Below are 15,271 nucleotides of genomic sequence, written 5' to 3' on the forward strand. Positions count from 1 at the left end.
TGTCATTGAACATGGTGGCAGCTGACACAGAAGAGGGCCTAGTGCTTGTTTCACTCAGTTGCCATTCAATCCCTGCCAAAAGAAGCAGGGATTGCCAGGACGGGGGTATGGGACCTCCTGAGCCTGTGGATTCTTGTCGAGTGTCCGACCATGCTGACCTCTGATGCTGCTGACCCTGATTGTCCAGCCTCATTTCTCCCCAGGCAACTCCTGACCACTCCAATACCTAAGGCCAGAACTGATGATGGTCCTCCTCTGGCCTCTCTTTTTGATGCCCAGTCCCCCATTCCAAAGCACCACAAATCCCAGGAGTCATCTGCAATGGACACTGCAGAGGACAAGCGTGCCCAGTAGCACAGGCACTGAAGAGTGGGAGCTGGGCCAATCCAGTGCTCAGCTCCCCTATCTATGCACCTAGCCTCCTGTCCGCTCCCCGTTCACACCTGTGGGAATTTGTAGATGCTCGACATGGAGAAAATGTGGAGGGAGAGGTCTGATTCAGCCCCTTCAAGAACAGCCAGCAGGTGATTCTGTCTCCCACAGCTGTAATGTGGAATGTTGCTTTCGCCCCCAGCAAGGAGTTGCAGCATGGCGTAGGAGGTGGCTCTTCCGTCGAAGAAGGACTTGTAGATGCTGTTGCCCAGGGTGATGTTGGGTAAGAGCCTGGGGTTCTGGTTGATCTCCTGAATGGCAAACATGAAGAACAGGATATGCCAGTACCTTTGGCTTGCAAACTGCAAAACAATAAACAAAAATTAAATTCAATGCCTTGTGCTGTCATTCTCCATTGAGTGAAAGCAATTCTCAGTTTCTTTCTTTCATACCCCTAAATCCTTGTTCATGCAGTTTTAATCTCAGAAGACCCATTCATCACATAATGCTTTGGAATTTCGTAGGGGGCAGAAAACATTCACATGTTTCATGGAAATTAAGTATCCCTACACCTGGTCAACAGAAAGATGGAGATGTTCATAGCACATTCCTTGAGGGGGGATGTTGACAGATTTCAGCGTGTGTCCATTGTTAAGGCTTGTCAGTTCACACAATCATTCCATCATGTAAAATTGAAATTGGGGTCGGGGATCACTCAGAATGGTATCACCAAAGTTTTTGAAATTTACAGGTGCCAGGAAGAAGTGCTGGGATTACGTACTGTGATTAGGGTTGGCGGAGAATTTCTCCCCGAAACTTCAGGGGGCCGAGCGCCAACGTGTTCGGCCCCCCGAACAAGTTTCAGGGAGAAATTCTCCGCACCCCCCGCACCCCGCACCCCCCCCCGGGACGGGACTTACCTTTGGCGAATGTCCCTCCCGGCGGCGGGTCAGGCCGGCGGTTCAGCGGGTCTTCGTCCGGGGAGGGAGGGGCAGCCGGTCTTTCGACCAGCTGCTGCTGCCACCATTCCAATAAAAGAAAAAAAAAACACCCCCGTGATAGGCTACGTGACGATTAACGTAGCCTATCACGGCTAGATTTGCAAAGTCAGCCATGATAGGCTACGTGAATCGTCACATAGCCTATCACGGGTGACTTTAAAAAAAAAAAAAAGCTCGTACGGATAATGGCGGCCACCATAGGGAGCCGCCATTCCCGTTCCTTATTTGGTCGCTGTAGTCTACGTAAATCTTTATGTAGACTATGGCGAAAATAAGGGCAACGCTATTTGCGTTGCCCTTATTTTCGCCGTAGTCTGCGTAAAGATTTACGTAGGGATGGCGGAGAATTTCTCCCCAAAACTTCGGGGGGCCGAGCACCAACGTGTTTGGCCCCCTGAACAAGTTTCGGGGAGAAATCCTCCTAACCCCCCCCCCGCTCCCCGCACCCCCCCCAGGACGGGACTTACCTTCGCCGAATGTCCCTCCCGGAGGCTGGTCCCGGCCTCCCGGCCGGCGGTTCAGCGGGTATCCGCCGCCATTGCAATAAAAGAAAAAAACAAACAAACGCCCCCTGATAGGCTACGTGACGATTAACGTAGCCTATCACGGCTAGATTTGCAAAGTCAGCCGTGATAGGCTACGTCAATCGTCACATAGCCTATCACGGGTGACTTAAAAAAAAAAAAAAGTGCATACGGATAATGGCGGCCCCCATAGGGAGCCGCCTTTCCTGTTCCTTATGTGGTCGCTGTAGTCTACGTAAAGATTTACGTAGACTACAGCGACCAAATAAGGAACGCGATTGGCGGCTCCCTATGGGGGCCGCCATTAGCGTACGCGCAGTTTTTTTTTAAAGTCACCCATGATAGGCTACGTGACGATTTACGTAGCCTATCACGGCTGACTTTGCAGATCTAGCCGTGATAGGCTACGTTAATCGTCACGTAGCCTATCACAGGGGCGTTTTTTTTTTAACTTTTTAGTTCGCGGCCGGGCGAGGCGAGGCGCTTCCTCCCCGGCCTGAATTTCGGCCGGGCGAGGCGGGAAACTTCCCCCCCCCGGCCTGAATTTCGGCCGGGCGAGGCGGGAAGCCTCCCCCCCGGCCTGAACTTGATGGGGGGAGCAGCGAAGCGCCTCCCCCCACCGCGAAAAGCTTTGAGGACAGGTAAGTGACTTTCGTCCATTCCTAACTGTGATATTTCCGGGTTTTGTTTCTTTTTTTGAACTTCTGACAGAGGAAGATCAGTTTAACGAGACAAAAGCAAGCAAACAAACAAGCAAAATAATAAAATAATTGTTGGTTTTATTTCTAAATTCCAAAACAAGATGGATAGGAGGACACTGTTAATCTACAACTTCCCCCTCCTCAATTTAGTTACTTTCAAACCTCTGTGGGTGATATTCAGTAACACAACTTTGCAAAGCCAAAAGAGAATTGATGTAAAGATGATTGGGGGAAAGGAGAGAGTGAAGCTAAACTCACACCAGAAGTAAAATCCCCTGCAACACATTGAACAATACAGGCAGGAAAGCAAGAATGCAGACATACAAGAGTGCGCGTGCGTGCTCACACCCACACAGACACACACACATGAAGATCTGTAATTAGCATTTTCTTCAAAGCCATTACTTACTTTTAAAAAACCCAGCCTACTTTTCTGTCATATGATTGGTCATTACATACTCACTAAAAGTCTCTCCAGAAAAAGGCAGCTCTTCTTTGCTTTTTCTTAATGGCAGTGGCCATTTTCCTCCCACACCCCAAACACCAGAAAACATGGCATAATGCAGAAAACAAAATGACCACTGCGATTAAAAGACAGCTGAGAACGGCGACAGCTTTTCTCCCCTTCCTCCTCAACATTCAGAGTCAAGAAGTGACAGGTGCTCCTATTGACTTGCATCCCCGGTAAAAAGGTTGTTGTTCTTCTTTTGAAATCACATTCGACCATCCCCAATACACGAGGAAGAGGAAATCATCCATGTTTTCATCTTTAAAATAAAACATTGGTTTTTAAACAAACTCTGGTCCAAAAAAGGTGGCTGATATGAACTCTCAAAGGCTCTTCTCATTATTTACCTAGTGGCTATAATGTTTACAGTATTTCAAGGGCTAAGCTTTCAGTAATGTGGCCTCAAAGTAAACTGGTTTTCCATAGGGATGGCGGAGAATTTCTCCCCGAAACTTCGGGGGGCCGAGCGCCAACGTGTTCGGCCCCCCGAACAAGTTTCGGGGAGAAATCCTCCGCACCCCCCCGCCCCCCGCACCCCCCCCCGGGATGGGACTTACCTTCCCTGAATGTCCCTCCCGGCGGCGGGTTCGGCTGGCGGTTCATCCGGTGTTCGAGCGGGGCGGGAGCGGCAGCCGGTCTTTCGACCGGCTGCCACCCCCGCCATTGCAATCAAAAAAAAAAAAGGCCCCTGATAGGCTACATGTCGATTCACGTAGCCTATCATGGCTAGATTTGCAAAGTCAGCCATGATAGGCTACGCTTTCGTCACGTAGCCTATCACGGGTGACTTTAAAAAAAAAAAAGTGTGTACGGATAATGGCGGCCCCCATAGGGAGCCGCCATTCCCGTTCCTTAACGCTATTTGCGTTGCCCTTATTTTCGCCGTAGTCTACGTAAACATTTACGTAGACTACAGCAACTAAATAAGGAACGTGAATGGCGGCTCCCTATGGGGGCCGCTATTCACATACGCGCTTTTTTTTTCTTTTTTTTAAGTCACCCGTGATAGGCTACGTGATGATTCACGTAGCCTATCATGGCTGACTTTCCAGATCTAGCCATGATAGGCTACGTGAATCATCACGTAGCCTATCAGGGGACTTTTTTTTTTTTTTACTTTCGTGTTCGTGGCCGGGCGAGGCGGGAAGCCTCCTCCCCGGCCTGAATTTCGGCCGGGCGAGGCGGGAAGCCTCCCCCCTGGCCTGCATTTCGGCCGGGCGAGGCGGGAAGCCTCCCCCCCCGGCCTGAATTTCGCAGGGGGAGCAGCGAAGCGCTCCCCCCCACCGCGAACAAGCTGCGAGAAAAGGTAAGTGACTTTCGTCCACCCCTAGTTTTCCATTGATTTTTACTTAGCACAAATAATATCAAAGTGGAAACTGAAAATGAAACACGCTGTAAAGCTAATACAAGGACAATCACTTTTGTAGTTAGAATCAAAGAATCATAGAACAGTAGGGTTGGAAGGAACCCTATAAGACAGCCAAGTCCAACCCCCTGCTCAGTGCAGGAATCCAAGTCAGAGCATCCCTGACTGGTGGCTATCCAGCCTCATCTTCAATGCAACCAGTGTGGGAGAGCCCACCATCACCCTAGGTCAATGGTTCCATTGTCGTATTACTCTAACAGTTACGAAGTTATTCCTAATCTTCAACTGGAATCTCACCAAACAGGTGGCTAATTATTTTCCAGTTGCCATGTGTAAAAGAGCTCAGCTGATTATTCATTGTCCTATGGAAAGTTTAAAAAACTGTATCCCTGTGTCCTGATATTATATCTTGTATTTTATTTTATTTTGAATTGGTGTAAGGCCCATTATACACACACACACACACAGAGAGAGAGAGAGAGAGAGAGAGAGAGAGAGAGAATAGATAGATGATAGATAGATAGATAGATAGATAGATAGATAGATATAGATAGATCAATTGATCAATCCATCGATCTATCTGGCTTATTCAGAAGTAAATCCCACTGAGTGCAGTAGGATTCAGTCTCAAGCACTGTAGTGGATGAGGAAGAAAGGTGCTCAGCCTTCACACAGGACCACAACTATGGCTCTGTAATTCCTCTGGAGAAGGAACCTGCGGGTGGGCATTTGCATTTGGACCACTCCCAAGAAAGAACCACCCCAGATCCACCCTGCATCTTAGTTATTACTAGGGATGTACGAAAGTCACTTACCTGGTCTGGCAGCTTTTTTCGCGGTGGGGGGGAGGCGCTTCGCTTCTCCCCCCGAAGTTCAGGCGAAGGGGGGGAGGCTTCCCGCCTCGCCCGGCCGAAATTCAGGCCACGAACTACGAAAGGAAAAAAAAAAAAGACCACATGGCCGTGATAGGCTACGTAAATCGTTACGTAGCCTATCACAGGTAAATTTGGGGGGGGGGAAAGCGCATACGCAAATGGCGGCACCCATGGGGCGCCGCCATTTGCGTTCCTTATTTGACCCCTGTAGTCTCTTTAAATCTTTACGTAGACCACAGCGAAAATAAGGACAACGCTATTTACGTTGCCCTTATTTTTGCCGTAGTCTACGTAAAGATTAACAATTACAACGTAATTGTAAATATTACGTTGTGATTGCTTACGGATTTCCTCCGTAGGGGGGAATCCCCCCGTTGCTTCCGCCGTACTCTCACCATTGTGGATTGCCTTGGCCAGAACATTTCCACCATTTTCGTAATTATTTACATATTTTTTGTCATTGCTGCCAGAAATTTGTTTCCCACTTTCCCGCCTTCTGTGCGCTCCCCCACTGTCTTCTTTTCTCGGACAGGGACAGGGACTGTGATTTTATTAATTTCTGTGTATTTGTGCTTAATGATCCTCACGTTTACTGGTCTTGTTAACCTAACCGCCTCACAGTCACAATAAAAAAAAAATGGGGCTGCAGCTCCGCTTCCGCAAAATCTGTCGTCAACTTCCTGCTAACTTCCTGATAACTTCCTGAATGTCATCTTCATTTGCGCTTGCATCTGCGTGGGGATTTGTGGGTTCTGTGGTGTGGTGGTGGTGGTGTGTTAGTGGTGGTGGTTGCTTATTATTGGATTTCCTCTGTTGTTTGTTCACTGTTGTGGTTTTGTCTGGTCTGTGTGTGTGTGTGTAGTTGTGCATTGTGGTGTTTTTGTACGGTTTGGTCTGTGTGTGTGTAGTTAAGTGGTGGATGTGCACGTGGCTGTCTTGGTGTGTGTGTTTGTTTGTGTGCAATTGCAAAATGGCTGCACCAGTGCGTGGCAGGAGGTGGGACCATGAGGAGACCAAGGCCCTCCTCAGCAACATTAAGTGCAGCAAGGCGGTGGCAGTGCTGTCTGGCAGCTCCTCCTGCCGCAATGAACTTTATTGGGCCCAGATAAAGAGGATGGAGTGAGCGGGCCACTATCGCACAGTTGGACAATTGAGGTCCAAATGGAAGGCGCTCAAGCAATCCTTCATCAGAGAGGGGATTGCTGCTGCCAAGCGGAGGGCACCGCTATCCAGCCCCCCCGCCTACTACTGGCGCATCCGCAGAGTGTGGGTCCAAGCAGGCCGACCCCCATTTTTGCAGAGGTATATGCCTGGTAAGTTATAGTTATCCCATCATCAAGCTCAACTAAATATGAAGACAAGGATGTGTACCGAAAATGAAGCTATCTCTTTGTGGGCTCATGCAGAAACAAACAAATCCTGACATTTTTAGCCTGCAATCCTATGCTTGCTGAACTTGGACAGAAAAAGGTCCCATCATCTTCTGGCCACTTTGGCTGGTTGAAGAAGGGATGCTGGGAACTGCATTGTTTTTCCCTGTACAACCACATGCATAGGATTATGCGGGCCTGGCTACTACAACTCATATTACACACTGACACGCTGTCCATTTCCAGGGAAATGCTGCTGCTGCCGGTCTCTGCAGTGCACACAGGGGGACTGGCACCAGCCCAGCAGCAACAGGGCCAGCCTCTCGGTGTCGTCTTCCTTCTTCATGTAGTGATTGCTGAATTTTTGCACCCCACCCACCCCATTTTCTACCAAGACATTGGCACTCAAGTAACCTCATGAGCAAGTGTTCATCTGAGACTTTGGAGATCTGGGTATAGTCCACTCAGCCATGGAAGCTCGCTGGGTGACTTTGGCCCAGTTAGAAAGCCCCAGCCTACTACCTCAGTGTTGTTGTTGTGAGCATTAAATGGAGAGGAAGAGGCTAATGTGAGCCGCCTTGGGTTCCTTGCGCTAGGAAAAAAGGTGGCATTTATGCAATGCATCACTAGAATGAACAGATACCATGGCATTGCAAATGTAGAAGTGGGGTGACTAGCAGTGCAATCCTGTGCATGTTTACAGAAGTCCAACAGTCCCCATCACACCAAAACTGTCAGTACTGTATAATCTGCCTCCCTAATTATCCCCTCATCATTAGACCTTGTGGTGGGAGGACAGAATCAGTTGTCCTTATGGTAGTGGGGATGGTGATAGACAGATCAATCAGTGACTGTGGTTTTGTTCACTCACCACATATATAAAGGCATTCATTCTGTTACTGTGACATCCCACAGCTGCGCATCGTGCCTTGCTGGTGGAGGAGGCACTGAGGGCCACGGAGAGGGAGAGGACAGAGGAGGAGGAGGAGGAGGAGGAAGAGGAGGAGGAGGAAGAGGACGAGGAAGAGCCAGCAGCAAGAGGAGCAGCATCTGTGGAGGAAGGCCACCCTTCTTCCACAGATGAAGCCCCTCCTCTTGTGATCCTGACGCGTCTGATAAGAGACGTCCGGATGCTCAGGAGGACCTGTAAGTAGTACTTCAGAATGGCACCTGACCTGAGCTAACAACTCTGCCTGCAAGATGCATATTACCATTGTGCTTTATTCTTCTCTTTCTTTCTACACACAGGTGACGACCTTCAAAGAAGGGTGGAGGCCCTGGAGCGGGAAAGCCATCCTCCTCCTACAAGCCGAGGCCTGCAGCCACAGCCAGCCAGCCCAACGTTGTTTTTGAATTGTTGAATTGTTTCTGTGTTTTGTTTTGATCTGTTCTGTTTGTATATAAAGTTCTTTCTAAAAAATAGGTCACAATTCCTTGGTTCCAGTCCACAGATATAATTTCTTAAATCTAGATCATTGTACACAATGATCTCTGTGTTTGCTTACTGTTAACCGCAACAAGAATGCCTCCCCAGAATCCCAGCCAAACAAGAACAGCTTCCCTCACAGGGAGATGGACAGTCTGCATCCCTGATGTTATGAATGAATGCATTCAAGACAAGGCTGGACAGCCATCTGCCAGGGATGCTCTGACTTGGATACCTGCATTGAGCAGGGGGTTGGACTCGATGGCTTTGTAGGCCCCTTCCAACCCTATGATTGTGTGGCTCTACGATTCTATGAAGTATGCTTTGTTTTACGTGTAGGTGCATATCACATACATGTAAACTGGACGCATACCAGAGGGATCTTTTCACATAGAGCTCTCGGTGCTTAGGAAAACCCAAAAGCTGAGGGAGTCCAGGGAGAGACCACAACAAGGTCTTTGAAAGCAATTCCGTGATTTATGAAAGAATTTTAAATGAATTAAAAGCATACATCAACACCAAGAGAAATAGAACTATATATACATTTGGGGAATCAGAATCATACTAACATTCAGAGGGGTAGATACACATATACAGTCGATAGCGGAGTACACTGGGATGCATAGAGAACTCTGTGTGTGTGTGTGTGTGTGTGTGCGCGTGTGTGTGTGTGTAGTAGGGATGTACACTGTTGCATAGTCCGCCACACACAGTCGGGTAGCGCAACTGGATTCTGCATGTGAGGTATTATAAAGCTCCGCCACATATCGCCAGTGCTTTGGGCTCTGCCCAGGCCAGACAGGGACTGCAGGTTTGGACAAAGTTCTGAGGGACACCTCAGTGTGACCACTCACAAGTTGTATCATTCTGCCTCATTGTCCCTCAGAACTCTGGCTCACACTAGCAGCAGTGCCATCATCCCAGGGGTCCTCCTCGTCACTTGATGACTGCTCTACTCTGCTGCTGACAGCTGGTGGGGGGGGAGGTGCTCCTTGGGAATCCATCCCCTGTTGGAGCGTATGAAGGCGAGGGTGGAGACATGTTGTGGCGTGAGTCTGCTTCGGTGGGCGGTGACAATGTTGCCTGTGGTGGAGAAAAGCCTTTCAGAGGCCACACTCGAGGGAGGGCAAGATAGATGCCAAATGGCGACTTTGCTCAGATGTGGCCAAACGCCACGTTTTGTATCCCAGTATAGGAGAGGATCACTCTCTGGGCTGATCTGTGTTCCTGAGAAACTCTCTCTTGAATAACCTTCAAGTTCCCGGACAAGCACATCATAGGCTGATGCTTTCCTGGCTGCTTTGGCACATTCCCCCCGCCTGCGCCCACTTACACCAAGCTCCACTGCCATTGAGGAGTAAAAGCTGAACTTGAGACAAGATGCCCCTGTGTCTGACTCTGTTGGTGGTGCAGCTGCTGTGGCGTCATCATTGCCCCTCCTGCTGGTGATGGTGCTACTGCTGCAGATATTGTCTTCAGGGGAGGTAGTGGTCCTACTAGCCTCACCCAGCTCCTTCTCATCCAGCCCATCTCTCTGGAAGCACTCCATGACTTTCTCAGTCAAATACTTTTTTACACTTTGGAAGTCAGGGTTGTCGTTTGGAGGCTCCGCACTTGTTGAGCTATCCCTGAACCGTGGTTCAAGGAATGCAGCAGCAACGTATTTCATGTCCCCCCTGATTGAAGTTATGTGTTTGTTGTTGCCCAGCTCCTGCAGAAGGAATTCTGCAAGCCTAACTGCAGGATTGGGGAATAATTGACTGCCTCCAGCACTGGTGCGCTCACAAATCTCAGAATGGCGTTTTCTCAGCACCCCCTTTATGATCCTCAGCACAGGTAGCACTTGGCCCAGTGTGGCATAGTCTGCACTCAGTACCGCTGTGCATTCATTGAAAATGTTTAAAATGTCCACCACGTCTTGCATCCAGAGCCACTGATGTGGTGTGACAAAAAATTTGGAGTGGTGTTGTTTCTCAGTGATGTAGTCATTTATAGCTGGTCTCTGCTCACAGAGTCTCTGAAGCATATGCAATGTGCTGTTCCAGCGTGTGGACACATCCAAAATGAATTTGTGTTCTGGAAGCCCACGGCTACATTGGATGGCGCCGATTGCCTCCATTGCTGAGCAGGACTGCCTGAAGTGGGTGCAAATGGATCGGGCCACCTTAAGTAGCTTGCCAATTTTAGGAGAGGCGTTGCTCAATCCAGAACGCACCACAAGGTTCAAGCAGTGTGCAACACATGGAACGTGGTTTAGCCGTGCAATGTGGGCTGCTTTTAGGTAGTTTGAGGCATTGTCTGTTGCTACACAGCCCACTGTAAGATTTAAAGGGGCCAACCAGGACTGAACAACATCACTGATGCTGCTGCTGACGTTTTCCGCTGTGTGTGTCCCTGAGAGCATTGTGAGGGACAATGTCACTGTTCTACGACTCAGTCGGCTGCTCGCACTGATGGATACCCATTGCGCGGTGACACACAGATAAGACTTTGTTTGGTTACTTGTCCATGTGTCACTCGTTAAATGTAAACTTCCTCCAACTGCACATTTCAAATCCTGTTGGAGCACCCGTCTGATTGCAGAAGCCAGGGCTGGAATGGCTACGCCACTAATGTAGTGACGAGAGGGGACATCCCACCGAGGGCAGATGCTCTTAATTAAAGTCAAAAAGTCTTCATCTTCCACCAGGGAGAAGGGAAGCATACGTGCTGCAATGGCCGCTGTCAGGAGGTGGGTCCACAGTCGTGCCTGGGTGCTGTCAGAGGGTAATTTCTGTGTCAACGCAAGGCATTTCTCCAGTGAGACCTGCCTCTTAGCGAAGCTGCCTTCTGTGCCCTTCCCACCCAGACCACTTTGCGTGAGGTCATTGGAAGATGAGGCAAAGGTGGTACTGTTCTTTTTGGATGGTTGTGGCTTCCCATTGCTATCTTTGGGCACAAGAAGCGGATGATGCACCTCCATGTGTCACCTCATGGCAGACATGCCCACTCGTGGACAGCCCCCTTCTTTTCCTAGCCGCACACGGCTTCAACAAATATCGCACATCACGACATAGCGGTCGTTCTCTGCATATTTGAAGAAACGCCACACATAGGAGCTCACCCTTCCACCACCATTTCTTCTTTGGGGAATGGGGCTTTCGGTTCCAGATGAGGTGGCATCTGGAGCTGCATGTTTCCACTCCTCTGTGGATGGTGTTGTTGATGGTGTTGTTGATGGTGCTGACCAGTGCTTGGCAGGGGACGTTTGTTCCTGAGGTTTGGGATTGCTCCCACAGAACCCAGAAGGCTGGGAGTGGAGAACAGAGTCAGACCCAGTCTCAGCAGGGACATCATTGATCTAGAAGAGCTCCTCATCATCTTCGCTGTCCGGATCACTGATGACGCTAAGTCCTCCGGCCTTTTTTTCAAAATCACCTGAGTCGCCGCCCACGAGGTGATCATCAGCAGGCAGCTGTGGACCTGGTTCACCTGTCCCACCTCCATTGTTGGATGCAGGGAGGACGGTTGTGGGCGTCTCTGTAAAGATTCAAAATAGATAGAGGCAGAGTTTCATGAGAAATGCGACTTTTACACATGAGTAATAGCCAAGAGAATAAAACTGTGTAGTTGTAGCAACCTATGAAATATAGCTTGGAGGAATAGCAATCGATCAACATGACACAAGGTGCAGATGTAAGCTACTCCTGCACTAGCGAGCACTGAGAAAACACATTAGGTGCAAAAACAATGTACTGTACAGACTTGGAAACTCAACGAGAGTTATCTAAACGTGTCCTCACAGGTGAAAGTCTGAAAAGCATGGGGGAGGAGATATCTGGCTCCCTTGCAAGATCCACTCCTTTCATCAGCTCTATTATACCACTGTGTGGGACTCATCACCCACAGGGCTGGCCCGAAGCGTTTTGCTTCCTGAGGCAAAGGGTAAAATGGCACCCCTCCATCCTACCTAGGGCGATAGCTGAATCTTACTTGAACAGTGACAATGGGAGAGCCTCTTCCACCACACCAGAGGACAACAGGCTGGCTGAGGAGCTGCAAGGCAGTCTGAGGAGCACCCCCAGTTCTGTGCCACAACACCTCGCTGCTCCCTAACGATAGGGCTGGTCCTGACCTGAGCACATACTTGGCGAATCCCACTGCCTTTTTCCAGGGTGCATTTGTGGTCCCCTGGGAGCAGTGCCTGATTAGTCAGGCCCTCTTTTTGTAGTAGCCATATTGGGGGTCAGACTAAAGAGACTAAATAAGTCTCTGACTCAGATTTCTGCAACATTTTAAAAACCATTCTCAGAAATGTAATTGCTTAATCAATTCACATTGCAGCTCTAGTTAAAAGAGATCAAGCCCAAACAAGACAGCAAACTATGATGAATGGCTTTGGAAACAAAGCAAGCACAAAACACTGAAGTGTTTTCCCACCGAAAAGGTGTATCGTTTGAGAAAGTATTGCAGTTCTTTTAAAGACTTGGGGTTTTCTTTAGTACTGGAGCACCACATAACATTTAATTAATATAAATATGTTCACAGCAATGAATATGAATGAATGTAAAACAGCCGTGTATGTTTTGTTGTGTTGAAGAAGAAGATCCCTTCCCCAAATGGTCCCCTCCAAAGGTTTTGGACTTCAACTCCCATCAGGCCCAGCCGGCATGACCAATGGTCAATAATGCTGGGAGTTGTAGCCCAAAACATCTGGAAGCCTGCAGGTTGCAGAAGGCTAATGTAGGGACTATTCAAATATTCAAAGATATTTATTTGTATCCAGATATTCACAAGCACCTGTGGTGACAGAGTCTTACCAGATTCATCCTTTGGAATGAAGTAGATATCTTGACTTTCATCCCGCCACTGCAGAGTCTCCTTGGGAACATTTACATCCGCTTTGGGTTTGGAGACACTGCCCTTCTGCTCACCATCCAAGAACATTCTTCCTCTTCCTCTGGAGTTGTGGCCGGTTGTGCCTGTGTCACTTTCTGTAGTGGAAATTGGTGGTGTGCGCTGCTTACGGATGCGGGGTGGACTGGGGCTGGGGCCGCTGTCGCTGCTGGTCACACCTTGGGCTTCCTCCACTTCCATCTCATTATTAAAATACTGCTGAAATGCAACCTCAGCGGTGTATGTTCTTGCCAGGCGTCCATGCCTCTTTTGAGTGCCGGATTGACCACGGGTTCCTCTTTTCTCCATGTTCATGTCTCTGGGCAGAAGGAGACATAAATGCATGTGGCAAAGCTGAAATCATGTAAACAGCCTACAATCGCAGATATAGTACAGTGTAGAAGTAGTTACCCTCCAATCCAGCCATTCAGTGCTAACTAAACAGGGGCATATTGTACAGCAGACTAGGCTAAAAAGCCCAGGATGGAGGATTTGGTCCATCCATCCATGCCCAGGAGGATGGGGGATGGATGGAGACCTTCCAGCTCCTCCCTCTCCCAGCCCCAGAAAGAAATATATAGGCAGGCACATTGGTGATTCCTGGAAAGCCCAGGAGGATGGGGGATGGAGGCCTTCCAGCTCCCCCCTCCCCCCGCCCCAGAAAGAAATACATAGGCAAGCACATGGGTGAATCCTGGAAAGCCCAGGAGGATGGGGGATGGAATCCTTCCAGCTCCCCCCCTCCCCCCGCCCCAGAAAGAAATACATAGGCAGGCACATGGGTGAATCCTGGAAAGCCCAGGAGGATGGGGGATGGAGTCCTTCCAGCTCCCCCCCTCCCCCCGCCCCAGAAAGAAATACATAGGCAGGCACATGGGTGAATCCTTGTAGCAGCCATATCGGGGGTCAGACTAAATACCTCATGCAGTCTCATGCTTCATGTTCTTGCTGAGCTCTTTCTCCCTTGAATATATTGTTGTAAGCTGACGAGACACAGGAATTCCTTATCTTGTCAAAGGTCATACAATTGTATATCTTGTTCTCGGCTGTTCTCTTCTGTTCTCTCCTTATCATGGCTACCCTATAACCCAGTTCTTGTATTATAAACAATGGTGCTAGGAGGAGAAATGTTGAGGACTGCAACCCCATGTGGGAGGGGGAGGAGGAGCCGTTTCATATATGTCACAATGTCTATAAAAACAATGTGCTGATGTATTTCGGGGCTTCTGGCTCTTTGGAAATGGTTCCAGCCTTAAGCCCGCACGTTAAATAAAGAATCTCTTTGTCCTTCACTCCGTGTTGTCTCTGACTCTGGGTTCTGCAAAATCCTGGAAAGCCCAGGAGGATGGGGGATGGAATCCTTCCAGCTCCCCCCCTCCCCCCACCCCAGAAAGAAATACATAGGCAGGCACATGGGTGAATCCTGGAAAGCCCAGGAGGATGGGGGATGGAGGCCTTCCAGTTCCCCCCCCCTCCCCAACCCACTCGGAAATACATAGGCAGGCACATGGGTGAATCCTGGAAAGCCCAGGAGGATGGGGGATGGAGTCCTTCCAGCTCCCCCCCTCCCCCTGCCCCAGAAAGAAATACATAGGCAGGCACATGGGTGAATCCTGGAAAGCCCAGGAGGATGGGGGATGGAGTCCTTGCAGGATGCCTTCACACCCAGTTCCCCCTGCTCCTCCATCTCACCCCAAAATCTCTAAGCATAGGGGCACATTCAGGTAAAGTAAACATACCTTCACTGTAATAAAGAAAAAAGAAAAAAGGTTGAACTGCAGTGCCGTAGAATGCGGGGATGCAGAGAAAGAAACACCCTCCTTGCAGCAGCTGGGACAGAGCAGCAGCGGCGCCTGTTCTAGTCTGTCTCTGGACTCTGGGGTCTAGCTTGGAGAAAGTGAGGCTGCACGACCGCCGTCCTATGTGAACTAAAGGCGGGAATCCAGGGGATAAATTGTCGATGAGTTCCCTCCCCTCAATGACGTTATCTTCCTGGGGGGGGGGGTGGCCTGGAGGGATCTCGCTCACGTGACCTCACCTGACCTGAACCTGACCTCACACAGACAATAAAAGTATAAAACAAAAGATGAGGGTATGCAGCTCAGCCTCAGGGCAGGCAGGCTACGTGCACTTCGTGACCCCGTCCCTCCCAGCGAAAGAAAGCCACGTCGTAGCAGGAAAGGAAACTGCATGTTTATTAAATAGTTTCGTGAAATCCCTTTCACCATCTTTCATCCTAATTTGCGAAGTTGC

At 49.3% G+C, this 15,271-nt stretch overlaps 1 protein-coding gene across 1 annotated transcript; it reads right to left on the minus strand.

Annotated features, from left to right (window-relative positions):
* Positions 1–8,603: 8,603 nt before the first annotated feature.
* LOC146356388 (uncharacterized) lies at positions 8,604–14,939 on the minus strand. Its single transcript, XM_084832616.1, has 2 exons — positions 12,943–14,939; positions 8,604–11,662 (listed from the first exon to the last, which is right to left on the minus strand). The coding sequence occupies exons 1-2, from the start codon at positions 13,361–13,363 to the stop codon at positions 11,484–11,486; spliced, it is 600 nt and encodes a 199-aa protein (XP_084688742.1). The 5' UTR covers positions 13,364–14,939; the 3' UTR covers positions 8,604–11,483.
* Between the last annotated feature and the right edge of the window lie 332 nt (positions 14,940–15,271).

The sequence above is a fragment of the Heloderma suspectum genome, chromosome 2 (genome assembly GCF_057233095.1).
Source record: "Heloderma suspectum isolate Gila_16-S chromosome 2, 16-S_ref, whole genome shotgun sequence".
NCBI lineage: Eukaryota > Metazoa > Chordata > Lepidosauria > Squamata > Helodermatidae > Heloderma > Heloderma suspectum.

What these genes read in the sequence shown, in the direction of transcription:
- LOC146356388 (XM_084832616.1), bottom strand. Translation starts at nt 13,363, where the DNA reads ATGCATTTATGTCTCCTTCTGCCCAGAGACATGAACATGGAGAAAAGA. An exon ending in CATTCCAAAGGATGAATCTG is followed by an intron (nt 11,663 to 12,942) that starts GTAAGACTCTGT and finishes GAATCTTTACAG; the next exon opens with AGACGCCCACAACCGTCCTC.